At 54.5% G+C, this 23791-nt stretch overlaps 11 protein-coding genes across 11 annotated transcripts; 7 read left to right on the top strand and 4 right to left on the bottom strand.

Moving 5' to 3' along the window:
• Positions 1 to 4: 4 nt before the first annotated feature.
• EI97DRAFT_419026 (prolyl-tRNA synthetase) lies at positions 5 to 2023 on the top strand (the record flags this gene model as incomplete). Its single annotated transcript, XM_033796979.1, has 3 exons — positions 5 to 246; positions 303 to 449; positions 500 to 2023. Exons 1-3 carry the CDS (start codon positions 160 to 162, stop codon positions 2021 to 2023), a joined length of 1758 nt encoding a protein of 585 aa, XP_033653720.1. The 5' UTR covers positions 5 to 159.
• Positions 2024 to 2051: 28 nt separating this feature from the next.
• EI97DRAFT_467409 (uncharacterized protein) lies at positions 2052 to 3657 on the bottom strand. The gene is made up of 3 exons (XM_033801601.1): positions 3383 to 3657; positions 3166 to 3313; positions 2052 to 3088 (listed from the first exon to the last, which is right to left on the bottom strand). The coding sequence occupies exons 1-3, from the start codon at positions 3537 to 3539 to the stop codon at positions 2230 to 2232; spliced, it is 1164 nt and encodes a 387-aa protein (XP_033653719.1). The 5' UTR covers positions 3540 to 3657; the 3' UTR covers positions 2052 to 2229.
• Positions 3658 to 3774: 117 nt separating this feature from the next.
• EI97DRAFT_433584 (kinase-like protein) lies at positions 3775 to 6348 on the top strand. Its single transcript, XM_033798422.1, has one exon. The coding sequence runs from the start codon at positions 4118 to 4120 to the stop codon at positions 6104 to 6106; it is 1989 nt and encodes a 662-aa protein (XP_033653718.1). The 5' UTR covers positions 3775 to 4117; the 3' UTR covers positions 6107 to 6348.
• Positions 6349 to 6506: 158 nt separating this feature from the next.
• Positions 6507 to 7731, top strand: EI97DRAFT_433583 (mitochondrial carrier). The gene is made up of 2 exons (XM_033798421.1): positions 6507 to 6696; positions 6800 to 7731. Exons 1-2 carry the CDS (start codon positions 6660 to 6662, stop codon positions 7717 to 7719), a joined length of 957 nt encoding a protein of 318 aa, XP_033653717.1. The 5' UTR covers positions 6507 to 6659; the 3' UTR covers positions 7720 to 7731.
• Positions 7732 to 8248: 517 nt separating this feature from the next.
• Positions 8249 to 9499, top strand: EI97DRAFT_51304 (uncharacterized protein). Its single transcript, XM_033802871.1, has 3 exons — positions 8249 to 9035; positions 9103 to 9167; positions 9224 to 9499. The coding sequence occupies exons 1-3, from the start codon at positions 8448 to 8450 to the stop codon at positions 9393 to 9395; spliced, it is 825 nt and encodes a 274-aa protein (XP_033653716.1). The 5' UTR covers positions 8249 to 8447; the 3' UTR covers positions 9396 to 9499.
• EI97DRAFT_458668 (uncharacterized protein) lies at positions 9409 to 10806 on the top strand (the record flags this gene model as incomplete). The annotated part of the gene is made up of 4 exons (XM_033800929.1): positions 9409 to 9798; positions 9891 to 10226; positions 10313 to 10423; positions 10486 to 10806. The coding sequence occupies 4 exons, from the start codon at positions 9409 to 9411 to the stop codon at positions 10804 to 10806; spliced, it is 1158 nt and encodes a 385-aa protein (XP_033653715.1).
• A 617-nt stretch (positions 10807 to 11423) lies between these two features.
• On the top strand, positions 11424 to 12122 carry EI97DRAFT_51142 (uncharacterized protein). The gene has a single exon (XM_033802870.1). The coding sequence runs from the start codon at positions 11561 to 11563 to the stop codon at positions 11915 to 11917; it is 357 nt and encodes a 118-aa protein (XP_033653714.1). The 5' UTR covers positions 11424 to 11560; the 3' UTR covers positions 11918 to 12122.
• Positions 12123 to 12328: 206 nt separating this feature from the next.
• Positions 12329 to 14020, top strand: EI97DRAFT_458667 (uncharacterized protein; the record flags this gene model as incomplete). The annotated part of the gene is made up of 1 exon (XM_033800928.1): positions 12329 to 14020. One exon carries the CDS (start codon positions 12329 to 12331, stop codon positions 14018 to 14020), a length of 1692 nt encoding a protein of 563 aa, XP_033653713.1.
• Positions 13937 to 14958, bottom strand: EI97DRAFT_51383 (uncharacterized protein). The gene has a single exon (XM_033802872.1). It carries the CDS (start codon positions 14838 to 14840, stop codon positions 14394 to 14396), a length of 447 nt encoding a protein of 148 aa, XP_033653712.1. The 5' UTR covers positions 14841 to 14958; the 3' UTR covers positions 13937 to 14393.
• A 774-nt stretch (positions 14959 to 15732) lies between these two features.
• EI97DRAFT_398899 (SAICAR synthase-like protein) lies at positions 15733 to 20540 on the bottom strand. Its single transcript, XM_033796407.1, has 2 exons — positions 18279 to 20540; positions 15733 to 18147 (listed from the first exon to the last, which is right to left on the bottom strand). Exons 1-2 carry the CDS (start codon positions 20216 to 20218, stop codon positions 16221 to 16223), a joined length of 3867 nt encoding a protein of 1288 aa, XP_033653711.1. The 5' UTR covers positions 20219 to 20540; the 3' UTR covers positions 15733 to 16220.
• A 799-nt stretch (positions 20541 to 21339) lies between these two features.
• EI97DRAFT_50952 (uncharacterized protein) lies at positions 21340 to 23700 on the bottom strand. The gene has a single exon (XM_033802868.1). It carries the CDS (start codon positions 23379 to 23381, stop codon positions 21552 to 21554), a length of 1830 nt encoding a protein of 609 aa, XP_033653710.1. The 5' UTR covers positions 23382 to 23700; the 3' UTR covers positions 21340 to 21551.
• Positions 23701 to 23791: the final 91 nt, after the last annotated feature.

Genomic DNA, 23791 nt, shown 5'->3' with positions numbered 1-23791 from the left:
TGCCAAGACGTCTAAAGCTTTGCTCCTTTGGGACATCAGATTGAAGTCCCAACAACAGTTATGATTTCACTGTCTTCTCTTACTATGATTTCCGGTCACTCTTGATTCAATCTCTCATTTTATATTCTGCCTGGTTGTTTTCTGTTGTGGGAGATCTGGATGGTAGCGCCAATGGCGGCGCGGATATGGCGATGTCGAACACATTCACGACCCTCGCAGCTAAGGGCATATTCAAGGGTTTCTGAGGTAAGTCACCAGAAGGTCATGATGCTTACTGAATGGATAATTGAGACGATCGGCAGCATCCAAGGCAACGGTTATCCAAGTTCTGGACGCCCACTGGGCTGCTACAAACCGAGCCAAAAGATCATAATGCGCCCAATCAAAAAGGAGGACTGCAGAAAGATGATTCCGCCAGTCTTCTGGCTCGCGCGGGATATCTAAGTCAAGTATCTTTGCTCGACATGCACTCTCGTATCTCCTTCCTGATCACGTGCAGGTCCAATCAGGAATCTTCCACATGCTCCCTTTAGGCCTCCGCGTCCAAAACAAACTGGAGACCCTAATAGACAAGCACATGGACTCCATTGGCGCAGCAAAGACCTCCCTCTCATCAATAACGACCGAAGCTCTGTGGAAGAAAAGCGGCCGTTATTCTACCAATTCCGAACTCCTCCGGATCAAGGACCGCCGAAAATCTGGCTTTTTGTTATCTCCTACTCATGAAGAGGAGATCACGACACTGGTAGCAGCTTCTCTGAAGTCCTACAAGGACTTACCGATACGGCTGTATCAGATAGGGCGCAAGTACCGGGATGAACGTCGACCTCGCAATGGCCTGTTGCGAGCAAAGGAGTTCATGATGAAGGACTTGTACACCTTCGATTATACCCATGAGACGGCCCTCGAGACATACAAAGCAGTAAGAACAGCTTACAACAACCTGTTTCGCGAACTCGGCATCCCGTTCATCGTAGCGGAAGCGGACTCTGGCAACATGGGCGGAAAACTCAGCCACGAGTACCACTTCGTCCACCCCAGCGGCGAAGATAAAATCTGGATTTGTGACCAATGCGAGTACGTCGCTAATGAAGAGCTGGCGGAACATAAGACTGAAGCACGACCATTTACAGACGTCATGGTCTTTACAGCAATCAGTGCAGACCACAAGACGCGGATTAGCATACACGTGGGAGTAGATCAACCCAAAGATTCCTACGACAGCATACACTGGGACCATCTCCTGAACCCTCACGCCCTCAGAAAGGCAGCCGAGAACCTCAACATCGACCTCGCCACCGGCCTTGAGCCCGACACCCTTCGCAAATTGCTAGAAAACACGACCTCAACCATCGACATCTACGACATCCGCCTCCAAAATCACATCCCCGAAGCCACCCACTCCCCAGCAACCCGCGACATCCTCGCCATCGAACCCGGCGACGCCTGTCCCAAGTGCGAAAACGGGCACCTGTCACAGGTCCCTGGTATCGAAGTAGGGCATACCTTCCATCTCGGTACGCGCTACAGCGAGCCCCTGAACGCTGTTGTCGCTACGCCGAACAATACGGAAAAGGTTCCCGTACATATGGGATGCCATGGAATCGGCGTCTCGCGGCTCATCAGCGCGGTGGCGGCTATGACCTATGACGAGAGGGGGCTGAACTGGCCGCCGGGTATAGCGCCGTACGAAGTCGTGGTTATACCGGGCTCGGGTATAGAGTCGAAGGATGGTGAAGAGGTGTACGATAGCTTTAAGGGTGCGGGGCTCGACGTCGTGCTGGATGATCGGGCGGACAAGAATCTGGGGTGGAAATTGAAGGATGCGGATTTGATTGGGTATCCAGTGATTGTGGTATTGGGGAAGACGTGGAAGTCGGAAGCAGGTGGGAAGGTGGAAGTTCAGTGCAGGCGGCTGGGTGAGAAGAAGTTGGTTGAGAAGGATGAGGTGGCAGTCACAGTAGCCGATTTGTTGAGAAGATGTGGGAAATGGGAGAATCCGAAGTGGGTATCATCGAGTTAGGTGGGGCGGTAATTGCCTGTAAGATCTTATGCATGGATGAAATGTGTGAAATGTATTATTATGTATATCAAGTCCAAATACCGAGCCTTTGGCGCTGTGCATCTGGTATCATCGAGTCATAGGCCGTCACCAAGCCTACTAAGGCATAGGTTACACAATAGTCTCCAATCCTAGCATGGAATCCAACCTGGGAAAACAAGCTGGTATCAGAACAAAAACGTCGGGATATCATTGAGTGCAATGGTCTTCTTCCTCTTCGCCTCCTCCTCTTTCTCTTTCTCGGCCTTCCTCTTCGCAAGCCGTTCGGCATGCTCCTTTGGAAGTGGAGAAGGTTTCAAGAAATCGTCGTCATCGTCAAAGATATTAAAAGATCGTGCCAGCCGGGCTGATGGTCGTGTTCGTGTCGTTTGTGAGGGTCCTGAAGTTCGGGTCACGGACCTGGTGGGCGGCGAGGAGCGGAGAGAGGTTTGGGTAGCAAGTTTGGCAGAAAATGAGGACCGTATTGAGGATGAGGGCTCACGACTCCCAGGGAATGAGGAACGATCAGTCACCTTTCCCGGAGGTTCCGAAGTGCTCGGACGCGACGATCTGGTGGCTGCAGATAGTGATGCAGCAGGAAGCGCAGGCTTAGCGAAGGGCGTTGAACTCGTAGCCCGTGAAGGCGGAGCAGGCCTTATGGGTGCGTCCAGGTCTTCGCTGTCTGACGTTTCTGACGAGCGTCTTTTACTGGAGCTGCCGGATCCCGTCAATCCAGGGGTAGGGCCAAGCCTGGACGATGATGGCTTCAAGAGATGTTTATCATCTTGTATGTCTTTCAATGCCTTCATCTGCGCCTTAGCCTGATTCTCGGCCCGCATCTGAAACTTTCGTTCGTCTGAGGGCTTTGCGCTTGGGACTACCGGTCGAACTACCTCTTTCTTGGTCTGTATACGCTCCTTCAAGCGCTCATATTCGGCCAGATGCAGGTGCTGGGTGAACCGCTTCGCCGTTTGAAGGAGTTCGTCCTCGACCATCATCCACTCATCATCTCTAAGTTCAAATCTGTTCACGCCTTCCCGCATGTATCTGATGTGGAATCAGTAAGTCCCATGCAGACCTACACCGTGAAGTGGGCAGAATCATGAAACAGTGGCAAGACTTACTCTATCTTAGGTGGTGGCAGGTCGGACACTGCAGCTGGAGGTGAGCTTGATGGTACACGTTCGGCTCTTTGCTTCCCAAGACTCTTACGAGATGGTGTTGTGGGAGTAACTGGAAGTTCATCAAACTCATTATGGGATGTAGGTGATCCTGAGGGGTGTCAGTTGACAATATCTTAAGACTGGATTGTCGCTGGAGGAGCACTTGGCTCTCGCTCACCTATGCCCCGCTTGCCCTTTCTAGAGGACTCAAGAACTGTTCCCGAGAAGAAATCATCATCTGAATCTGGGTCTATTCGTGCTCTTTTTACAGGTGCCGATTTCACATGGGTTTTGGTGTTGCCTCCACCGGTCGCCCATGGGAGTTTCCGAGGCATATTGTGAAGTCGAAGAAGGTTGGGCCGGGATTGAAGAAGGTGTCTCTCACCCTCCTAATCTGCATCATATTTGAGGGAATGGTTGGCTTGGCTTCATTGCGCTGACGCGATGGTCATGGTCGCGAGTGAAGTGGGGATCCACGAGTGCCCAGAGTGAATTCGCGACGTCACGTGCAAGCAGCTTGGCGGTAAGGTGAACCGTGCGACCGGTACTCGGAGCTAGGCTTTGCGCCCTTTCACCTCGAGGCAGCACTTTTTCTCTTCTCTCCATTGAAGAGCCACGTTTCGCGATTCGGTTTCCTTCGATGATGTTCGATCCTTCCTGTGTTTATGGTCACGGCTGGGGGAAGCTTCGTGTGATGAAGACGGTTAAGCCCGCCCGCGTCGTTCCCGCTTTTAGACTCTCAACAAGTACTTCGACGTTCACATACGAAACACAACCCAGACTTGCACACCACAACCTCCGCTCTTTCTATTCTTTTTCCGCTCGGAATTGACAAAAGTCAAAGCTTGTAAGCGTTTTAGGTCATAAGTCCGTTCGCGCGTTGGTCTTCACTCTTTTTCTGCCTGTCTGGAATATGTCTATGTTTCGTAAACCGGGTGATAGTTCTTCAAGCGACGAGTCGTCCGAGGAGGACCATGAATCAAGCAAGAATCACAGCGTTCCAGTAGCCAAGGAAACAGTACGCTTGTCCTCAAGACGGAATGCGAACAATGCCATTGCCTCGAGATCGGGGCGAGCAACGCCCCTCTCATCCCAGCCTGCATTAAGCAGAAATGCCAGCTATGTTCGCGACCTACTTCTACATTCGTTGCTGGAGGAGAGAGTTTTGCGAGAAACGGCGGAGCAGCTGGGGAAGAATGCGGACGATCCGGAAGTGCGAGAGATAGCCCGAACGACGTATCAGGCTCTCTCCCGCCAACTGGCTGGTCAGAACGAAGATAACTATACCAGCGATTCGATGCGCTCCCAGCGCGCTGCCATACAGGACGTCTTAGGGACGGCAACTCGAAGCCACATCGCCTCACTCACGGCTCGTAATGGCGGATCGACTCGTGCTCTGGCAAGGGGTTCCTCATCACTTGGGATGACCGCGATGAATCCCTTTGCTAATTTTCCCTCCACGGTCGATCGGCACCTGAATTCACTTCCGGGTCTACACACAGATCGGTATGTGCGCGAGTTCCTCGAGCTACAGGTCGTGGGGAAGGGGGGCTACGGAACGGTGTTCAAAGTCAAACACAAGCTCGATAATTCCTTCTACGCTGTCAAGAGGATTATGGTCAGCCCCGAGAGACTTCGGCGAATCCGCGAGAATGGTCCTCACGAGATAGAGCAAATGCTCGAAGAGGTTCGAGCGCTTGCGAAGCTTGACCACGGTAATATCGTACGCTACCACAATTGCTGGCTGGAGTTTACCACTCAACCAGGGGACCTGCCAGCGGCACCTGAAAGGATACGCAACAATCTGTTACTGGAACATGGATCTGGCTCCGACCATGAGGTGAGCAACCTACAGGCTGGTGTTCAAAGCCTCACATTTGAACACTCGTTGGATAACCTCCAGATGGACGCCAGTCCGGGGATTGTGTTTGAGTATACCGATGGGGACACAGGCGCCCGTGCAGAACAACCTCCGGACAATGGTAACCTCAAGATGCCACCAACTCAGAGGCAGCGATCGTCGAGCCAAGCTACTATCCAGACAATCTCGTCCATGCGATCTCGACTCAGCACAATCGAGGACGACGATGAGATTGAGGTCATTGAAAGGAATCACAAACCACAATATCCCCATCCAAGCAGCGATGTTTCGGAAAGCTTGATGTCAGACAGCAACTTGCCGGGCCGACCACTCGTTGGACGCACTACAGGACCGGTCCTGACGCTCAATGTTCAGATGAGCCTGTACGATACAAATCTCGCCGAATACTTGTCATGCGAGCAGTCTCCAGCACCGGCTGACCAAGTCCACCATTGCTTCCACACCTGCATCAGTCTGGAGCTGCTTGCCAGCATCATCTCGGGGGTAGAATACCTGCACGCGCAAGGCGTCGTACACAGGGATCTGAAGCCCGCAAATGTTTTCCTAGCCCTGTCCAGCTCCACCAAGATCAGTCCCTCTGGATCTATAGACGCGTCCACTTGCAGCTCCTGCCCCTCTCGAGAATGCCTTTACGTGACGCCGCGGATAGGAGATTTTGGACTTGTCGCGGCGCTAGGCGAAGGATGTTTTGCCAACGACCAGTTTGTTAAAGCGGTTGGGACGCAGTTCTATCGGCCCGAGGGAGGTGACACCAAGGTCAGCGAGAAGCTGGATGTCTTCGCCTTAGGGATCATGGCATTTGAGATGCTGCAGGGGTTCTCGACCAAGATGGAGAGAGCGGAGACTTTGAGGCGACTGCGTCAAGGGGTGTTTCCACCAAACTTTGCGGACAGGGTGGGTATGGAGGTCCAGAGTCTGATTGGCAATATGATACATGCAGACGAGGAGATGAGGCTGACGTGCGAGGAGGTAAAGCGGCAGCTAGGTCGAATCATTGAAGGATTGCGGCAGCAACGTTGATTTGGCTCTGCTCGCCGCTGACCTTATTAACGCCCTGGAAACTCTCAGTAGTTGGACACATGCCCTGGAGTTGGGATAGGAGTAACAGGATGAATCTGGCAACCGACTTCAAGCTTCCTGGGCTTCTGAGCTTCAAGCGAAGTTCTTGAGCTAGAGCAGCGCAGATAGTTCCAGATGTATACTTCACAAAGCCCCTATACCTTGACTTGCGTTTATGAACCGAAGTCAAAATCCAATATTCTACAAACGGAGGACATCACTTTCCACACGGGTGAAAGTCCCCAAGCACGTGACCCGCTCGGGTGGACCCGGCCTATTCGGCGTACCCCAGGACCGGGCACCGTCGGTTCGGAAGAAAACGTCATGATTCATTGACGTTCCTGAACTATTCCGGGTGGGCAAGCTAAAGCTCGCTGACACTACCCTACAACAACTCTCTTCCAATTATAAGATCTGGCACCCAGGGCTCAGCACACGATGCGGAGTGTCCCTTCTCTACAAATATTGTAAAGGTGTAAAGGTCAAGATCCGACAGTGACGGGACGGGACGGCCATGTCGGATGGCTCCAAGGGTCGGTCGTCGTCGTATTGTAAGAGCACCGCCTACCTTCAAACCACTCTTAACATACCCCGAAACGGATTGTTCAATAGAGAGGTATCTCATCGCCAAATTGATTCTAACAATTCTCGCAGTCCATTTCTTCGCAGGCCTAAGCTCCGGCATCCTCTCCGCCGTCCTCCTCCAACCCGCCGACCTCCTCAAAACCCGCGTCCAACAGTCCCACTCCAACACGCTCCTCGCAACCATAAAATCAATCGCCTCTGGCCCTTCACCAATCCGCCAATTCTGGAGAGGGACATTACCTAGCACAATACGAACAGGATGCGGGTCTGCGATATACTTCTCGAGCTTGAATGCGCTGCGGCAGAAGGTCGCCCAGGCGACGCTGATTGCGCGAGAAGGAGGTAGAGGTGATGGGCATTCGAGTACGCTGCCGAAGCTGAGCAATTGGGCGAATTTGGCGACGGGTGCGGCGGCCAGGACATGGGCCGGATTCCTCATGATGCCGATTACGGTGATCAAGGTGCGGTACGAGAGCAATCTCTACGCGTATCGCAGCTTATTCTCCGCGTCGAGGGATATTCTGCAGACGGAGGGGCTGCGCGGGTTCTTCGCCGGGTTCGGCGCCACAGCCGCGAGGGATGCGCCGTATGCGGGACTCTACGTGCTGTTCTATGAACAGTCGAAGAAGCGGCTGTCGAGGCTGGCGACGACAATTGAAGAGAAGTCTGGGGCCGCCGTTATGCTCAGCTCGAGCACTTCGGCGGGAATCAATTTTGTATCTGGGGTTGCGGCGGCCGGGTTGGGGACGACGATTACGAATCCGTTCGATGCGATTAAGACGAGGTTGCAGCTTATGCCGGCCAAGTATGTGAATATGGTGCAGGCGGCGAAGACGATGCTAAGAGAGGAAGGGGTCATGTGCCTCTTCGATGGGCTGGGGATCAGGATTGCGAGGAAGGCTATGAGCTCTGCCCTGGCGTGGACGGTATATGAGGAGCTGATACGGCGGGCGGAGATGAGATATCATGATGGGCTTGAGAAGGCGTAATGTACGATACGGTAGGTTTGATTGGGTTTCTCAAGACATGTATAGTATGGACTGGTTTGGTGTCTGGCGCCTAGAGCGCCATATCTGGTATACCTCGCTCACCACATCTAGGGAAAACAACTGGGATTGCAAGAGAGGGGCGTGGTTTCGAGCTTGACGCTCCTTGTACGGTATTTACGAAAATGCTCGACTATGGCTACCACCAAAGTACGATAAGAGTCACGGTGACTAGCCAGCCTCGCGCGCCCCGGCTCATCCGCCTATCTATCGTTCTCACTAGCACTACGGCATGCACACTACACTGCACCGGCTTTTCCTCGTACAAGTGAAATCTGTTTACGGCATGTGTTAAGGAAGTAGCTATCTAGGTAGCTGATCGCCCGATCATCCTGTATTATCCGGTGTCCTCCCACGGTTCCAATCCGTCGCTCCGGTACCTCACTCGCCTTCTAGGTATACAATGAGCGACTGCGGTTGTCTCTGTTTGTAGCTCGCTGCCAGCGCAATGCAATGCGGGCATACTGGGGTTACCGTCACGTTGTCGAACGAAACAGACCCTTCTGTGATTGATTGGCGGAGCGCCGCTGAGAGCCGTATTTCATTTACCCAGGGACGGGGTATTCAGCTCACACGGTCTCCGCCAGCACAGCAATTCTATAAAATATCTCTTCAACTCCTTTCATAATCGGAACCCTCAGCACTCCTCAAGCCAAACTGACATTTCCAATATGGCCATTAGCGATGTTGGCGCCCCTGCTGCAGCATCAGGCTCGACTGGGAACAGCATTGTTATCAACCTCGCAGAGGAAGACATGGCGGAGAACCATGATCTAACTCCCGAACCAATCCAGCCACAGACACCCGATTTGGCGACCAATGTGGACGAGATTCGAGCAGCCCTGGTCGCAATAGCCCGCCATCTAGGCGTTGAAGTGCCTCGAGTAACAACTCCCGCCGTAAGGGTCGACACACCAAGGCCTAGCGATGATGCATACGACGAGGAAGCGGTCGTTGATCTCCAACTTAGGGAGGTACCTTCAAAGGCGCCTCCAAATATCAAAGTCCAACAACTTACCGGAGAATACTATGTTCGGCGACGCGGCAGAGGCCTACCACCCAACTGGTCGGTAGCCGTAGGGAGCGAAGAATCCCTTGATCCATCACCTGGTCACCAACACGCGTTTGCCTGGGATCTCCCTCACGGAGATAGGAGTCTCGCCTTCAATTCCGTGACGCTGTGGGAGCTTGGGTATGATTCACAGGGCTATGTAGACTTCAAGCGTCTTTGCCGACGACCGAAATTGGTCGAACATATTGTGAGAGTTCGGTTCATCTATGTACTATTTCTCGATTAAAATGAGGGTCTTCACTAACAGTGTGAAGTTTGTCACGGCCGAGGGCGCCAGGCTCGATCCTCCCTGGGAAGAACAGAGATTTGGCAAAGAATGGTGCGAGTTTATCCACCTAGCTACAGAAGTGTGCGCTAAGCTCCTCCGGAACTCAGGTTCATTCGCTGTGGACTGGAACTGGACCCTGGGCAGCTTGGAATTGTTAACTCGCAGGCTATCGAGTATAGCCAGCTCTCTCGCCCATGTTATTCTCTTCTCGATCGTTTCGTAAAGGCTATGGTCCTTGGCCCCAAAGGGGCACGCGTGGATTTTTGCGAACGACGGTAAGTTTGATTACCATATGCGCTTCCTTACGATCAACGCAAGGGGGATGAAGGAGGCGACGGATTATAGTTCGCTCTTGCGGTTGGACAGAGTGAGAGGCGAGCTTCCTATCCCGGGGACTGGAGGTACGATGGACATTTCGGAGGCGCGTTTGTCGACGGCGCTCATTACAACAACCCACATGGACTTGGCCATCTTTAAGCTGATTAATCTCACGGATAGCGTTCGCGGTACGAGCTGGAGCACAAAACAAGATGCTCTGAACTGGAAAGCAGCAAAGATCCGGCCTTTACGACGAGGCACAGGCATGGCGGCTTTTGCGTTTCGTATCCATTGCTCGTGTGGCACCTGGGCTACCGAGTGGAGCGAGTTCCTGGATGGAATCGACAACGCTTCTAGATTTGACGTGAGTTTCCTTACATCCTCTAAATTCCTTGGACTGGCTGCTGCGTTAGCCCCGACACGCGAGGCGTACTCTAACGACCGCTTTTATTATAGCTCACGGACATTCTCTCTCACGGAGAACGACTTACCATGATGTTTGACGATGCTGGTTCAGGGTTTGCCCTGTCGGAGTTTTATTTTACGGTGCTGCAGTTGCTTCGTGTTGCCCACGACTGGATTCAAGAAAGCGTAGAGGAGCTGAAGAATCTTGCGGGGGAGTTTGAATGGCAATATGGGCCCGATGGTTACCTACATGACCATGACCAGGAGGCAGCTGAAGTCTCGCGGCGGAACTGGGAAAGCGTCATGTCGCATCAGCAAAGTCTTGCCAATGGACTGCTCAGTCGCATCGCCAAGAAGCGAGAAGAGATGAGCAGTCTACGAGACGGGGTAAGTCGGGTGACGAGAATTCTACTCCATTTTACTCTATCTCATCCTATAAACGTCTTCAGGAGGCTCAACTAAACTATCCACAGCTTTTCAATGCGACGTCCGTTCGGGAAGCGACCAAGTCATCCCAACTGAACCACTATATCCTCGTCTTCACCGTCGTCACCATCTTCTACCTACCGCTAAGTTTCGTCGCAGTAAGTACCACCGTACAACGACGCGCTACATCTTAAACTCAGCTAACTCCTCGTCTTGCAAGGCACTGTTTGCGTTGGACCTGTTCAAGTGGGATGCTCCCGGTCAAAAAGGATCCTTCGCCGCGGCCATTGTTGCAGTAGCTGGTGGTACGTACGTTTGTTCCGGACTGTTGATCTGGACGGTCCGGAGACCCGAACGGCGAAGGACGTTTACGAGGGTCTGGATCCGTCTGTGGGAAGGTTGTAGGAGGCGTCTCGGCTGGTTGCGCCGCGAACGTCCGGTGGTGGAGGACTTGCAAAGAGTCGATAGCTTGGATGGCATACCCGGCCGAAGGGGATTGGAGAACTCGACCGGTGTTCGGTTCGCATGGGACCTAGGGTAGAGGGCTCTGACATCAAGTGAAGAGAGGACAAGGTCCGGAGGAGAGTCCTTAGCTAGAGGCCAGGAAAAGACAGGGCACGATTATAGCTATGATGGGATCATCTGTGGTCCTCCTTGATTGGTGCCCTACAATAGATAGATAGTGTATGGCAGAGCAGGAAGATGGTCGTCCGCGGCTGTGGTCACTCAGACCGAGGCTGGCCTACCTACAGCATCTTGTTTTAGGCGACACTTATCTCGACTTATTCATCTGGGGCTGAGACTAGAAATTGGCCGCTGCTCGATATCTTGGTGAGTACACGGAGCGGTGATGAAGATTCATCTCTGTGTCATTCGTAGTCGAAGGTTGTGTCTGGATGTTGGACACGTTGAACAAGGATCCCCACGTACGACAAACCCGCTTCGAGCCAGGTCCTTTCTCAGGAAGAACAATCACAATGATGACTGTAAAAGTATACTCGACACAGTCATGTTGTTGCATTTTGTAGAACAGAGGTAGGTAGATTTCTATGACGTGTATTACCTCAAGAGCGATTGCTCGAGGTTGTCAGTGTGACAAGGTGTTGTTGCTCATGACAAGTTGCGATGGAGGAGGAGAGGTGGCCTCGAGCATACAAAGAACAGGTCGCATCTTCTCCCGAGGACACATTTTCGCATCGTGGTGAGGCGCACCGGTGAGGGACTCAGGCGGCGGGGTCCGCCGTCGTAGCCAGGGCACCGAGGAGGCTGTGCGAGGCGCACGCGCGGTGAATACAATGTTACTATCTACAAGGAGTATCGCGACTTTGCAACCGAGGAGCAAACAAAGCGCAAAGCCCTTCTCTGATGGATGCGTGACGGACCGCACCGTATTACACAGTAGACCATTTCCAGAATTCTCACCGCGATTTCCTCTTTTCCAGGGTTTTCCATTGCTGTGTACTGTGTACCTTCCTGCCCATGACGTAACCCCGCCCTGGGCTGATCTGCTCACCCTCACCCTCACCCTCACCCTCAACCTTGTCCTGTTCTCTTGTATCCCACTACAATCCTGCTTGCTCGCCCGCCACCCCTCTCACTTCACCCGGACACTTTTCCTTCTCCTTTGCTTCCAACAAAGCCTCAAGCCTTGACAAACTCTGAAGCGAAATCTCTACGCCACTCTTCCTTTTCCTTGACCGCAGTCAGCCTTCGCCCGGCTCTCCGGCCGCCCAGAACATACCCAGCGTCTGACAGACTGGTTATATCCACGCTACTCCCAGGGCCCCGCGACCCTCGACGACTCTTCCACCATTCCCTCTCGCACTCACCACCTCTTTTCCTGTCCCATATTCGCCGCCCTCTCATTTTCTTCGTTGCACACAGCCCATCCCAGTCACCCCACCCCGCTTATTATACGAGTGACTCGGTGAGTAGTCTCCCCACCAGCCCTCTCCAACCACCCCACCAACTTCACCCCTCTTCCGTCTTCAACAATAATAAGTCGACCTGATTCCCTAACCTGACCCTTGCAACAGATCAACGAAACCTGAGCCAGCATTCCCATGTCCGACTACTACGACGACCGTCCGCGGCGAGCCCACCGCACCATGGAGCGAGAACCCCAGTACGTCAGAGAAGAGACCTACATCGAGCGCGGCAAGGGAGCCTCGACCCGCGACCTGGTACACCGCCCACGGCGCGAAGACAGCATCGAGGACATTCCGCGCGACTTCCCTCCTCCCCGCCACGCCCACCACAGCCGTCGCCAATACGATGACGACTACTACGGTCCTCGCTCTTCCCGGGGCGACTACTACGACCGCGATGGCTACTACTCCGACGAGTACGAACGTCGGCCCAGGCGGGAGCGTCGCAAGTCCATTGTCGACAATCTGAAAGAGATTGGTGAGGCTGCAGGGCTGGGAGGCGTCATCAGCGCCGTGACCGGCCGCAGTCGCTCTCGCTCTCGACACCGACACGACCGTGGCTACGACAGCGACCGTTATGATCGCCGGAGCCGTCGCTACAGCTCTGGATCCCGCAGCCCCGGCGGCCACCGCAAGACGGAGAAGAAGTGGGAGCAGGCTGCCACAGCTGCCCTCGTAGCCGGTGCAGTCGAAGCCTTCCGTAGCCGCAAGACACCCGGTCCTTGGACCGGTGAAAAGGGCCAGCGCGTTGCAACTGCTGCTCTGGGTGCTGCCGGTATCGATGGCCTCATCGACAAGGATCCCGATCGCCACAAGAAGCGACACGTCGCCGGCTCCGCCCTGGGCGGCCTGGTGGCCAACCGCCTCGCAAATGGATCTCGCTCTCGCTCCCGTGGCCGCCGTGGATCCAGGTCCCCAAGTCGCTCGCGCTCTCGATCCCGCTCGCTCTTTGGCCGTTCCCGCTCCCGCGGTCGCTCCTCGTCGCGCGACAGTGGAGGCAAGAGCCACACGCTCCGCAACGTCGCTGGTACCGGAGCGGTCCTCGCCGCAGGAAAGGCACTCTACGACCGCGTGAGGTCTAAGTCGCGCTCTCGGCGCGAACGATCGCGAAGCCGCAGCGTCTCCAGCGAAGACAGCTACGTGCCCTCGCGATCGCGCCGCTCCCGCGGCGCTCGAAGTATGGATGATGGATACTCGGAGGCTCCTTCCAGGGCTAACTCAGATCGCAGAGTAGCAATAGCGGCGGGCGCCGCGGGGCCGCTGGCGTCCCAGCGAGGCGGCGGTAGGGACAGTGATAGGGAGAGGGGCGACGTGCGGCCGGATCACGATGTCTCGGATTCTGATAGCACGACCGATCTGGAGATTCAGAGGAAGAAGATGAAAGGTAGGGAGCTGATCACGGCGGGCCTGGCGACGGTGGCGACGATCCATGCAGCTCACGGGGTGTACTCGTCCATAGTGGCTAGTGAGAAGAGGCGGAGGATGGTGAAGGAGGGAGACATGTCTCCCGAAGAATCGAGGAAGTTGAAGTACAAGAATATACTGCAGGATGCAGCGGCCGTGGGCATTGCGGCGCTGGGCATCAAGTCGGCGTATTCGGAGTGGAAGGAAATGAATGATCACCGGAGAAATGTGCACGAGTTGGAGGCGAGGAGGCGGAAGAGGCGGAAGGCGAGAGAGAAGAGAGAGAGGGAGGCTAGGATGGGTATGCCAGGTGGCGGGATGGCGCCGATTCCGTATCAGACGGGCATGTACTATCCGGACGGGAATCCGTATGGAGCGGGAGTGCCGCCGCCGCCCATGGGTGCGCCGGGGATGCGGTACTAGAGGGAGGGTTTCTTTGGTTTGCGGGGAGCCACTGTTTTTTTTTGTTATAGGGACTCTTTTCTTCCTTTGCGGCTGTGTCTCTTATACCATTCTTCCTTGCTTCATGCTGCCAGTCCTTTCATTTTGACTTTTCCTGGTTTGGCGGAACGACTCTTGATGGTTTCGAGGGGGGTATCACGACCATGATGATTATAACCACGACGGTAACGAGGTATCCGTATCTCGGTGACGAGTAATGAAAAATCTTTCCTTTTGATCATTTCGAACTCTGACGGATGTCCATACTCGATGCTCTCACGCTAGTCAATTCTTCCTGACGCTCTCCATTTGCATCAGCCCTCGCTCTTCAGTGTCCATCTACTCTTATCCCCGTTCACCCAAACAATAGATCCGTACCGACCCTCCTCCCCTCGATCCAGCGCTCCTCGCCCTCGCCCCCTTCGTACGCCATCTCGCACACGCGCTTGGCCCGCTTCTCCAGCCCGACCTCCGCCCTCGCGGCTTGTAGGACTTTGCTCTTTTCCGCTGCGTCGTCTTCCTTCTTCCGCGATCTACCCTTTATGGTCGCCGGGTTTCGAGTCCCCTGCCTGGTTGTAGTGTTAGTACTCGCAGCAGAGCTACCCTTTCCGCCTGCACTATCAATACCAGTAGCAGCAGCACACCTCGAGTCCACCATCTTCTTCCGCCTGCCCGGGGGGTGCGGGTGGTAATCCAGCGAGTGGAAGCGGCCCGTCTCGGCGTCGTAGCGCGCGTGGTTGCGCAGGAACAGGGTCGGGGGGAAAAAGAAGGCGAGGAGGACGATGGTCGTGTACATCCACATTTTTTATCTTTATCTTTTTATTTTTCTTCTTATCCCATGCTTTTCCTTTTGGGACAGTTGGGGATTTTGTAGGGAGGGGAAGAAGGGAGGGAGGACGATGGGAGTGAAGGGACCGAAAGATGAGTTCTAGACTACAGGTCAAGGCAAAGGGGTGAGATAGTATGTAGAGAGAGAGAGAGAGAAGAAAGGGTTTAGGACTGATCAAACGGAACGATACGACATACAATACGTGCCCATTAAACGAGAAATGTTGGGTATGAAAAGGCAAAGAAAAGGAGGAGATCACAGGCGAAGGAAAGGGGGAAGGCAAGTATTTGTGTCAAGTTCGAATCGTTAACAGAACAAAATGTGGACTGCCCCGTGGAATCAAGCGAGGGAAACTCGGTAAGTAGTATGTATGTACGTCAGAGAGATCCGCGGTTATGTGAAGAGGAGGATCGAGAGGTTTTAGAGAGGTGGTCGTTAGACGGAAGTGTGGGCGGATACCTATTACCTAGGTAGCTGACCGGCAAGTAGTCCAATCTCTTCTTAGAGGCGTGCTGCAGCTGGATACGCGGTAATGTAACAGTTCGTCGTAGCGAGGTAGGGGAAGTAGCAAGGTAAGTAGGTCTTTGTCTCTCGATCCAAGGGAGTGGCGAAAAGGGGCTAGAAATGACGTCCAGGAATGCTCACCAACAGTAGCTACCAGCTACGTTAACTAGCTACCCTTACCCCACAAACACCAAACGGGCCTTCTACAACGACGGTCCCGTCCTCAGTAGCTAGCTACTACCAACACAGTAGGCACGACTGTACTTCGCACGTCCTCGCAAACTGACCCTTATGAATCTTCAATATGCAAAACATCAACGCCATCTCTATTCCAAAATCAAGGTAAATCGAAAATAAAGATATTAACTTGGGGCTATCATTTCTCATTCTACAGCCACCCCCCCAGCAGCAAACTGCGCCCTACGCTATGCGCTATGCCCTGTGCGCTATATATGCGCCAAACTGGGTAGTCCCGTCTATCCATCCAAAAACCCCAACCGGAACCCACATGGTCGTACAAGGACGAACAAGGAATGGAATATCAATGGCGGCGATAAAAGGAAGAAGAGAAAAAGGAAAAAAAAGCCAGCCAGTCTCTCAAAAGTTCGACCAAAGCAGAGCGTCCAGACGCCCAACCAAACCAACGCTCGCCGTGCAGTCTAGGTGTCGTCGTAAACCATGACCATGGACAGAGTAGAAGAAGGAAAGAAAAGATGATGCTTTGCAAAACAACCAAGTGGTATACCCCTGAGTATCCTCCTTTCCCGGTTTGAAGTAAGAGTCAACGAACCTCGTGCCACTCACCGCAGACTATGCGCATGTCAATGATCGTGATCGCACACCTCCCCCTCAAACACTGACATCCCCGTCATCCACTCCCGGATCATCGATCCACGCCTTCCCCACTTCTCCCAGCCCGGGGCCCCTCTCATCCATAGACATTCCCTCGCCTTCTCCTCGCTCAACCCACTCCTTCTCATTGAGGTCCCGCCAGATACGCTGGAAATACATGCGCAGTGACCTCAAACCCCGCAAATATCCCTTGTCAACCCCCTCGGGGTCGCGCGGAGGGCACGACACATTTGGAGGAAATCCGTCTTCCGCGGTGATGCAGTTGGCGAAGTCGACAATCTTGAGCTTGATTTCCGGGTACTTCTTCGCAGTAGCCATCGGTGTCGTCGAGCCGGTAGATGCGTCTTCCACGCTCGACTTAACAATACCGTTGCCAGCGTCATTGTCCTTGGTCGTGCGGCCTTCGCGGTCATAGAGCATGAGGAGGCTGCTGGCATAGAACCGATAGCCGGGTAGTTGTCGGATCATGCTTTCCAATGCGCTGAGCTTCTCGAGTATGACGGGAATATGTCGAAGGGCAGCCTGGTAGCCTACGCCATCGAAGAAGAAGCGCTTGAGCGCATCCTGAAACTCCTTGCCCGCCTTGAGATCGCGACCGAAATATTTGTCCTCAAAGACGTAGCTTTGCGTCTTGACGTTCCAAATCTGCATGCCACAGATCCGGACGCCCAGCTGGCGACTAGTCGTCATCTGGCACTTGCGGCGCTGCGACCGTTGCTTCTTCTCGTCGGCTTCGACCCCATATTGACGTGTCCCCATCTTCAGATCTAGCACACAAGGCTTTTCCATGCCAGCGGTGAGATCCTCGAGGAGAAGGAAATGCTGTACACGTTCGTCCGGTTGCTGTTGAGCTTGCCTTGGATTGACCGGCTCACGGCTTTCCGGCACGGCCAATTTGGATCTGGGGGCTACTGGGGCAGGAAGCATCCTCCCTGTCGAGGTGTTATCAGGGTGCGGCGCAAGCTCCGGCTTCGCCTCAGCTGGCGTATGGCCGTTGACCCCATTGTGGGGCTTCGGTGCAGGCTTGCAGTCATCGTCCATAGCGAAAACTTCCTCTTCTGCATCACCACCGTAGCCGTCTTCCTCATAGAACTCCAGGTTAGACCTTCTGTTGGAATCCACGCCACAGGGCCTACGTGTCAGCCCTCCACCCGAATGACGACGACGCGGGACAGCAGGAGGTGGCGGACGAAGTTCCTCGACACTGGTCAAGCTACTAGAAGTGGGTTGCCCATCGGCATTCTTAATGCCACTCGAGTGACGGTACGCCTCGGCTCGAAGTACCTGCTTCCGAGGAGATTCATCACCGAACTGCGCATGCAGCTCCGGAATATCGGTACTGTTCCTTCTCATAGACGGTGCAGAACCAGCAATGCCTTGGGAATCCGAACGTAACTTTCTGGGTATAGGACGATGATGGTGGTGATGCCCATGTCGAGGACGATGGTGGATCGGCGGAGGAGCAAAAACCTGCCGCAGGACCTCTTCTTGCAATTTGGTGTTGATGGTCGTTACGCCCCAACTGCTATGCTGCTGGACTCGCGGCCGTGAAGTCTTCTGCTCGCGACCCAGACCACCCACGTCACTCTGATTTCTGTGCTGGTATTGATACAGGTTGGAGCTGTCGGTCCACGGATCGGGGGTCACGGAGCGGGGCGGGCATCGAAACAAGTTTTCAGGAATGATATGGCGATTGTTCTCGAAGATGACCTGAGGAACGGGCATGGTTTGCTGGGAACGACTAACCATTCTAGCTCCGTCTTTGCCCTTCTCCTCATTGCCAGCAGCGTTCGATTCGACCTTGGCGGCGGCAGTGGTGTGGTTCGGTGCTTCGGAAGCACCATGGTCAACCTTTGCCTCGTCTCGATTGGTCTTCTTCCGCTTGGGCGCCTTGCGGTACGTTACATTGAGCACACCGATGTACCTAAAATGACAGCAACGAATTAGCACATGAACTCACAGAGTCGGAGAGGAACCTTGGGCCAGGCGGGAAAGGGTCTTCGCTGACGTCTCAGCTTCAAAAGTCATATAGGATGAGCATATGAAATCTCGTACCTTGGCAGAAACTCAAGCAGATCTGGATGGTGGCGTTCAACCGTCTCGTAGAATTCATTCTCGCGATTGTTGAGCTGTTTGCACACCGCCCTTCTCGAGAAGCGGTAGACGGTTGTGTGGCCACCCACTTGATGGTCATACGGCTTCAATTCCACCGCACCAAGTGGAGCGGGTGGCTGAGTCGTCAGCGGAGGCCTCGCGGCTTTCTTGCGTGGGGTCGCAGTGGGAGTGGTGCCTAAATCATCAGTTGCGCTAGACTCATCGCCCGTAACGGAACGTGTGGACTCAGCCACCGAATCATAGTCATATTCGGCTGTTGTGAGTTCTGGGGACGTAACCAGGGATTGGTCATCTTCCTTGGGCAAGGGACTAGTCGGTGGCATATCACCATGCAGGCATTGATTTGTATCTTGGGACTGTAGAGAAATTTCTACCTCTTCGGGCGTTTTCACAGGCTGCCCCGTCGGCCATCCTTGCGATACTTTTTCTCCTGTCGCGATTGATTTGGATTTACCAAGGCCTTCCCAATCCGCCTTTTCCCGTTCCTCACGCGGCGTCTGGGCAGGAGATTGCAATTGTCGGTGGGGGAAGTATAGGGCCGAGGAGATGTGTTCCTTCTCGGACTCGTCCTCCTCCGATCCAGGGGACTGATCGTGGCGCTCGTCTGGAATGTAATGGAAGTAGTCTGCGCTCGAAATAGGATTGGATGCGGTGCTGGTTCTCTGCGACTTCTCGGCCGCCGCTGCGGGCAGGCTAGAGGTCGCTCCGTCAGCGCCGGGAGTTAGATTGCCAAAGCTTCGGATCTGCTCGAGAAGCTGTAGAGGCAACCGCCGTTTCGGAGGAGCTTCCACCAAATGGTCACGCGCATCCGTATCGGCTGCTATAGAGCTCTTGCTTGCTCCGTGTTTTGAGGGGGATACGGGCTCAAAATACGACTCTGCGGGACCTTTGAGCGGCGAGTGGACGAGGGACACCGGTCGGGACAGCACATAGCTTCTCTTCTTGATATCCGATCCATCCATGCCTTGTTCTGGTACGGTATGCAGCAGTGTTTCCGCGTGATGGCGACCTTTTGCCCGCTCTTCCCTTCTCTTCTTCTCCTCGGCAGCGTCCTTCTCTTTGAACACGCGCAAATAATGGCTTGCTTTCCTGCTCCTGGCACTGGTGGGGTGATCAGCCTTTGTGAGCGTTGCCTCAATCTTCTTATCCACATGCGAATGGTCGTGATGATGGGTGTGGGTATGGTGTGTGACGGTGTTACTGTGCGGAAACTCGGCATTGCCTTCCCTCCATGACCTGTACTTGGCACGCTCTTGCTCGTCCGTCGGCGAATTGAAGAGATGCTGTGAATTGGGTATCTTGGTGGTGTCGTGAGGCGTGATGGGTCGTTGGATGGGCGAGTCAACGGGACTCATGAATGGAGGGGGACTGTGCCGGATGTGTGAGGGTCTGGGTGGCGAGCCAAATTGTTTTTGGGAGTTGAAATGCGTCGAAAGAAGGCCTTGGTGCTCCTCCAGCGTCACGGTCCGTGAAGAGGTGTGCTGGCGGAGGGGAGGTGCCTGCATCAGTCTCCCCGGTGGAGCCTTTGGCGTTGCCATGCCCGCAAGTTCGTCACTGGGCACATTGTCAATTGGGTCGTCGTGGCGGGCGGACAGCTGGGGCGAGGGAGTTGGACTGTCAGAAGGTCGATAGGTGGTTGCAAAGATGCTGTCTCTATCCGAGAGCTGAGGACCGTCGACGGAAGCGGCAGTCCAGCATTGCTCCGGGGGTAGGGGAGCGGTCCTGGAGCGACCCGTCTGAGAGAGCCTTTTCGGAGCTGGTTCAGGGGAGGAGTCGAGAGGGTAGGGCTGGACACCGGCATTGGCCGAGGAGTGGGAAGCATTTGTCCTCAGCGATGCGGGGGATGAGGAGCGATTCGGGGCGTGAGGGGGCGGTGACATGGGAGCGACATTGGACAGGGCGCTGAGGGGACCCGTGTGCGAGTGGGTGGGTGATATGATTGCGGAAGCTGACGAGCAGCAGTGCCAGCAGCAGCAGCACTGGCAAGGGCCAGGGCAGCGCCGTGGGTCGGGATGTGGAGCGTCCTACCGGGCGAGGCGTGCAGTGACGGAGCAGCAGCGGGGAAACGGGGAGCGGGCAGCCCCAGGGCGGACTGGAGACGAGTGGGAACGAGAGTGGGTGGGAGGCGGAGGACCATACAAACGGTGCACGTTGGCCGGATGGGTGGAGTGGTGGTGGTGTGTTGAGAGAGTCTGTGTTGTATTGGCAGAAAGAGTATGTACAAAGTTGCCGTGTTGGTGTGGGTGGACAAGCAGGGAAAGGCGCCAAGACGCGTGTCCCGAATCAGCGGTGGCGCACGAACGCCACAAGGGCAGGTGCATGTGGCCGCCCCAGGTGCCGCCCCAGCGTTGTGCAACGTCATTCTCGACATAGTACCGCTTTTCTCCGCACTCTGCTCGCGAATACAGTACACTCAGTAAAGACTAATGTTACTAAGAATAAGAACACTTGTCGCATATCCCTCTGTCTTGCCTCTGCCTTCTATTTCTTCTTTTCTTTTCCACATCGACGCCAGGAACGTTGACAGGCGGAGCGGCACGGCAAAAGCAAAGAGAAAAGCGGGAATCCGGCTTCTTTCCTCCCTCCCGTCTGTCCCGGCCCCGCCAAGCCTGGCCCGTTGAGGAAGCCGCGCCTTGCCACTTCTGGCCTTCAGTGTGAAAAGACGGCTTACGGCTCTGCGGGAACCCCCTACGCTGCGTAGCAAAAGTGCCCCTGCGCAGACAACGTGGGCCATCTCTCACGCTCAAATGGACATCGGCTGGTTTTAAACTTTGATTCATGCGACACATTCTCCATATTACACACTTCAGCCGGATGCTCACAGGCTCACTGCCCACTATGCCATCAGTGGATTGAGGTGGAGCCCAACGGCCGGGAGATATACACAGACGTTCCCTTTGCTCCTACCACGTCTCGCTGCTTGTTGTCTGACTGCACGCCATAGCCACGCTTCTATCCGGTCCATGTTCCCTTTCCCCATGCCGTCCAGGCTTTTCATCCAATCATGCCAGAACGTGGTGGTACGCTGCCCACCATTCATCTCGACCAACATCAAAGTACTCTTGATATCCTGCAAGTTACCTTGTTGGGCCGAAAGATTCACTACCCAAACCAAGATCCTCTCGTTCCCTTTTTACGTACAGAGTCGAAAAGGCGGTATGCCATTCACCCAATCGTATCACCTCCCGTCAGTCCATGTCCTCAGGGCAGCCTTTACGCCAACCCATCCACGTTGCGCAGAAACTGGTCTGCAAAACTCACATCGCCATCAAAGGAGCGGGGAAAGTCAATTCCCGGTAGCTCCACTGTTTGGCTGTGGACATAGCCCGAGCAATGCAAAGACTCTTGGGTCCCTTTTTGACTTGTCGGAAACGACACCACCGAATTGCGCTCTCGCAACGGAAGACGCTCGTTCGACCGTCTAGGGCTCCTGCAATTCTCCGCATCAGCGACCCTCTCTTGTTCATTCTTGTGATTAAAGACAGCAAACCTCAGGCCGCTTCCTTTGGGGACGGCCGTCGACTGCTTCTTCACTGTGCTGAATGCAAAGGGGGACGCTGCGAGGAACAGATCCTGCGTGCTAATCGCTGCACTTCTAACCCAGCTATCAGGGCCAGCCTTCTCAAGCTGCGCATTGAAGGCATGGAACGGAGTGATCGCAGGGCTCTTCCCTGGTAATGTCGTCTTCGGCGTGCCTCCCTGGGATCCAGATGGCAACAATGATGCTGACAAAGGTGACTCAGGAGAGAGAGGAGACGGGTCTGGAAAGGTTCCGTCTTGAAATTCGAGTTGCGCCAGCATCATGGCCGCTTGTGTCGAGTACAAAGACTGCCGGCTGCCATCTGAACCTAGACTGGTGCGCTGCTGTTCCCCTCGCGGGCCTTCTACCGTCGTCTCCTGGTCGCTAGGGGCGTCATGTACAGTGTGCGGCCGTCTTCCAGCATCGCCATGAACAGATCCTGATTTCCATTCCTGCGCTACTGGAGCATCGGCAGCATTCGAGTTCCCCACTGGAGTTCCATTCGATGCCGTACGCTCGACTATGTCATCCGGCGTCTTAGGCTGCTGTGCAACTTTGTTCACTCTCCGACCCCCTCTCCTCCGGTACTGGAAGCTGCTGGTATTGCCAGGAGATGCTCGGGCTTTCATGACCATGACCGTCGGAGAGTCTGCCTGAACAGTCCTTCTCGCCCCACGTGCCTCCGAACCTTCCCTATCTCCCTCCCGGGCTTCTTCCTGCGCTATGGTATGAGGGGTATTTGCAGATCCAGGAGCACCACTTGTAATGGGAACAGGTAGCGAAGATTTCTTTTTCCGAGAGCATTGAGCCGAAGCGTGTGTGACCTCCAAGGTTTGACGTGAAATACCATGTTCCAAAGGAGTTCGCAAGCCCGATCTCATGTGACCAAATGGACTCTTGTATGGCGTTTCTGCAGCTGGCGAAGAAATCAGCATTGAGGCTGAGGCACTAGATCTCCAGTGGCCCAAACTGGTCCTTTGTACGGCCGAGTGGACGTCAGTATGTGTACGGGAAGATAGTTTTGCTGGGTTGCCATCGCCTTTTCCGCCAAACCGTGCACGCCTAACACGCGACGGTGTAGGAGACCGCTTTGGCGCAGGCGATGCGGAATATCTCTCTACATCTTTGCCCTTGCGTCGTTTAAGCCATAAGCGCTCACTGCTCTCGTCATGGGTACCCTTATATTTGACTCCTAAATGCTGCTTCCGGCGGTTCCTTGCCCCGTGTCCCGATCGCCTTTCCTCTGTCGATGCCACGCTCTGAGGGGTCGGCTTTGAGCTTGCGTTCGACCACGGGTTCGTCCAGGAGTCAAACGGGCCTCTCAGCCTGGTAGAGAGTAAGGTTGGTACTTTGCCACGTCGTAAGTAGTCCGTTGCTATTCTCTCGATGCGCTGCCGTTTACTAGCTCTTTCCGTAGGGTCGTTATACGCTGTAAGCTGCGGTTCCACAATATCTTCCCTCTGTATATCGGGCTCCTCGAAGTCAAGCCCTGTTCTTAGGTGCTCGTGAAGACCTCTCTTCATACTGCAGGCCCCTAAAGCGTTCTATCCAAAAGCACACAGGGATGCAGGTAGGTTACGCCCTTTGGTCAAATGTAATCGTGTAGGCCGTTTTCGCGTGGGGTGGAGCGTTTCTGAGGGATCACTGGCAGGGCGCAGGCAATGTTCAGATCCAGCCGGCGAGGACGAAATGACATGTTCGGATTAGGTGGTCGATCGAATGTAAAGGCAGCAGCGGGTTGCATCCCCGCCTGTCTCAAAGATGTTAACTCTAAGATAAAAGGCCAAACGAGGGGCGACGGACGCTGCTGTACCCCCCTCCATCCAAGGAACAAATGTGGTGTTTCCTGGTGGTGCGCCGTTGCTTGAGCAACGGGCTCAGCGCTATCGATAACAGTCACGTGGGTGACGCGGGACCACCCAACATTGAAGGT

Source organism: Westerdykella ornata (assembly GCF_010094085.1).
Source record: "Westerdykella ornata strain CBS 379.55 unplaced genomic scaffold EI97scaffold_11, whole genome shotgun sequence".
Taxonomy (NCBI): domain Eukaryota; kingdom Fungi; phylum Ascomycota; class Dothideomycetes; order Pleosporales; family Sporormiaceae; genus Westerdykella; species Westerdykella ornata.
The sequence above is the reverse complement of the archived record's forward strand: the minus strand, read 5'-3'. Positions and strand labels throughout refer to the sequence as shown.

Bases quoted from the DNA above. Each gene is read 5' to 3' on its own strand.
- EI97DRAFT_398899 (XM_033796407.1), bottom strand. From the start codon at position 20,218: ATGTCACCGCCCCCTCACGCCCCGAATCGCTCCTCATCCCCCGCATCG. The intron at 18,148-18,278 runs GTACGAGATTTC...CTGTCATTTTAG, and splicing joins CTGCTTGAGTTTCTGCCAAG to GTACATCGGTGTGCTCAATG.
- EI97DRAFT_51304 (XM_033802871.1), top strand. From the start codon at position 8,448: ATGGCCATTAGCGATGTTGGCGCCCCTGCTGCAGCATCAGGCTCGACT. The intron at 9,036-9,102 runs GTGAGAGTTCGG...AACAGTGTGAAG, and splicing joins CGAAATTGGTCGAACATATT to TTTGTCACGGCCGAGGGCGC. The intron at 9,168-9,223 runs GTGCGAGTTTAT...TCCGGAACTCAG, and splicing joins CAGAGATTTGGCAAAGAATG to GTTCATTCGCTGTGGACTGG.
- EI97DRAFT_51383 (XM_033802872.1), bottom strand. From the start codon at position 14,840: ATGTGGATGTACACGACCATCGTCCTCCTCGCCTTCTTTTTCCCCCCG.
- EI97DRAFT_433584 (XM_033798422.1), top strand. From the start codon at position 4,118: ATGTCTATGTTTCGTAAACCGGGTGATAGTTCTTCAAGCGACGAGTCG.
- EI97DRAFT_467409 (XM_033801601.1), bottom strand. From the start codon at position 3,539: ATGCCTCGGAAACTCCCATGGGCGACCGGTGGAGGCAACACCAAAACC. The intron at 3,314-3,382 runs GTGAGCGAGAGC...GACACCCCTCAG, and splicing joins AAAGGGCAAGCGGGGCATAG to GATCACCTACATCCCATAAT. The intron at 3,089-3,165 runs GTAAGTCTTGCC...ATTCCACATCAG, and splicing joins CTGCCACCACCTAAGATAGA to ATACATGCGGGAAGGCGTGA.
- EI97DRAFT_50952 (XM_033802868.1), bottom strand. From the start codon at position 23,381: ATGAAGAGAGGTCTTCACGAGCACCTAAGAACAGGGCTTGACTTCGAG.
- EI97DRAFT_51142 (XM_033802870.1), top strand. From the start codon at position 11,561: ATGTTACTATCTACAAGGAGTATCGCGACTTTGCAACCGAGGAGCAAA.
- EI97DRAFT_433583 (XM_033798421.1), top strand. From the start codon at position 6,660: ATGTCGGATGGCTCCAAGGGTCGGTCGTCGTCGTATT. The intron at 6,697-6,799 runs GTAAGAGCACCG...CAATTCTCGCAG, and splicing joins GGGTCGGTCGTCGTCGTATT to TCCATTTCTTCGCAGGCCTA.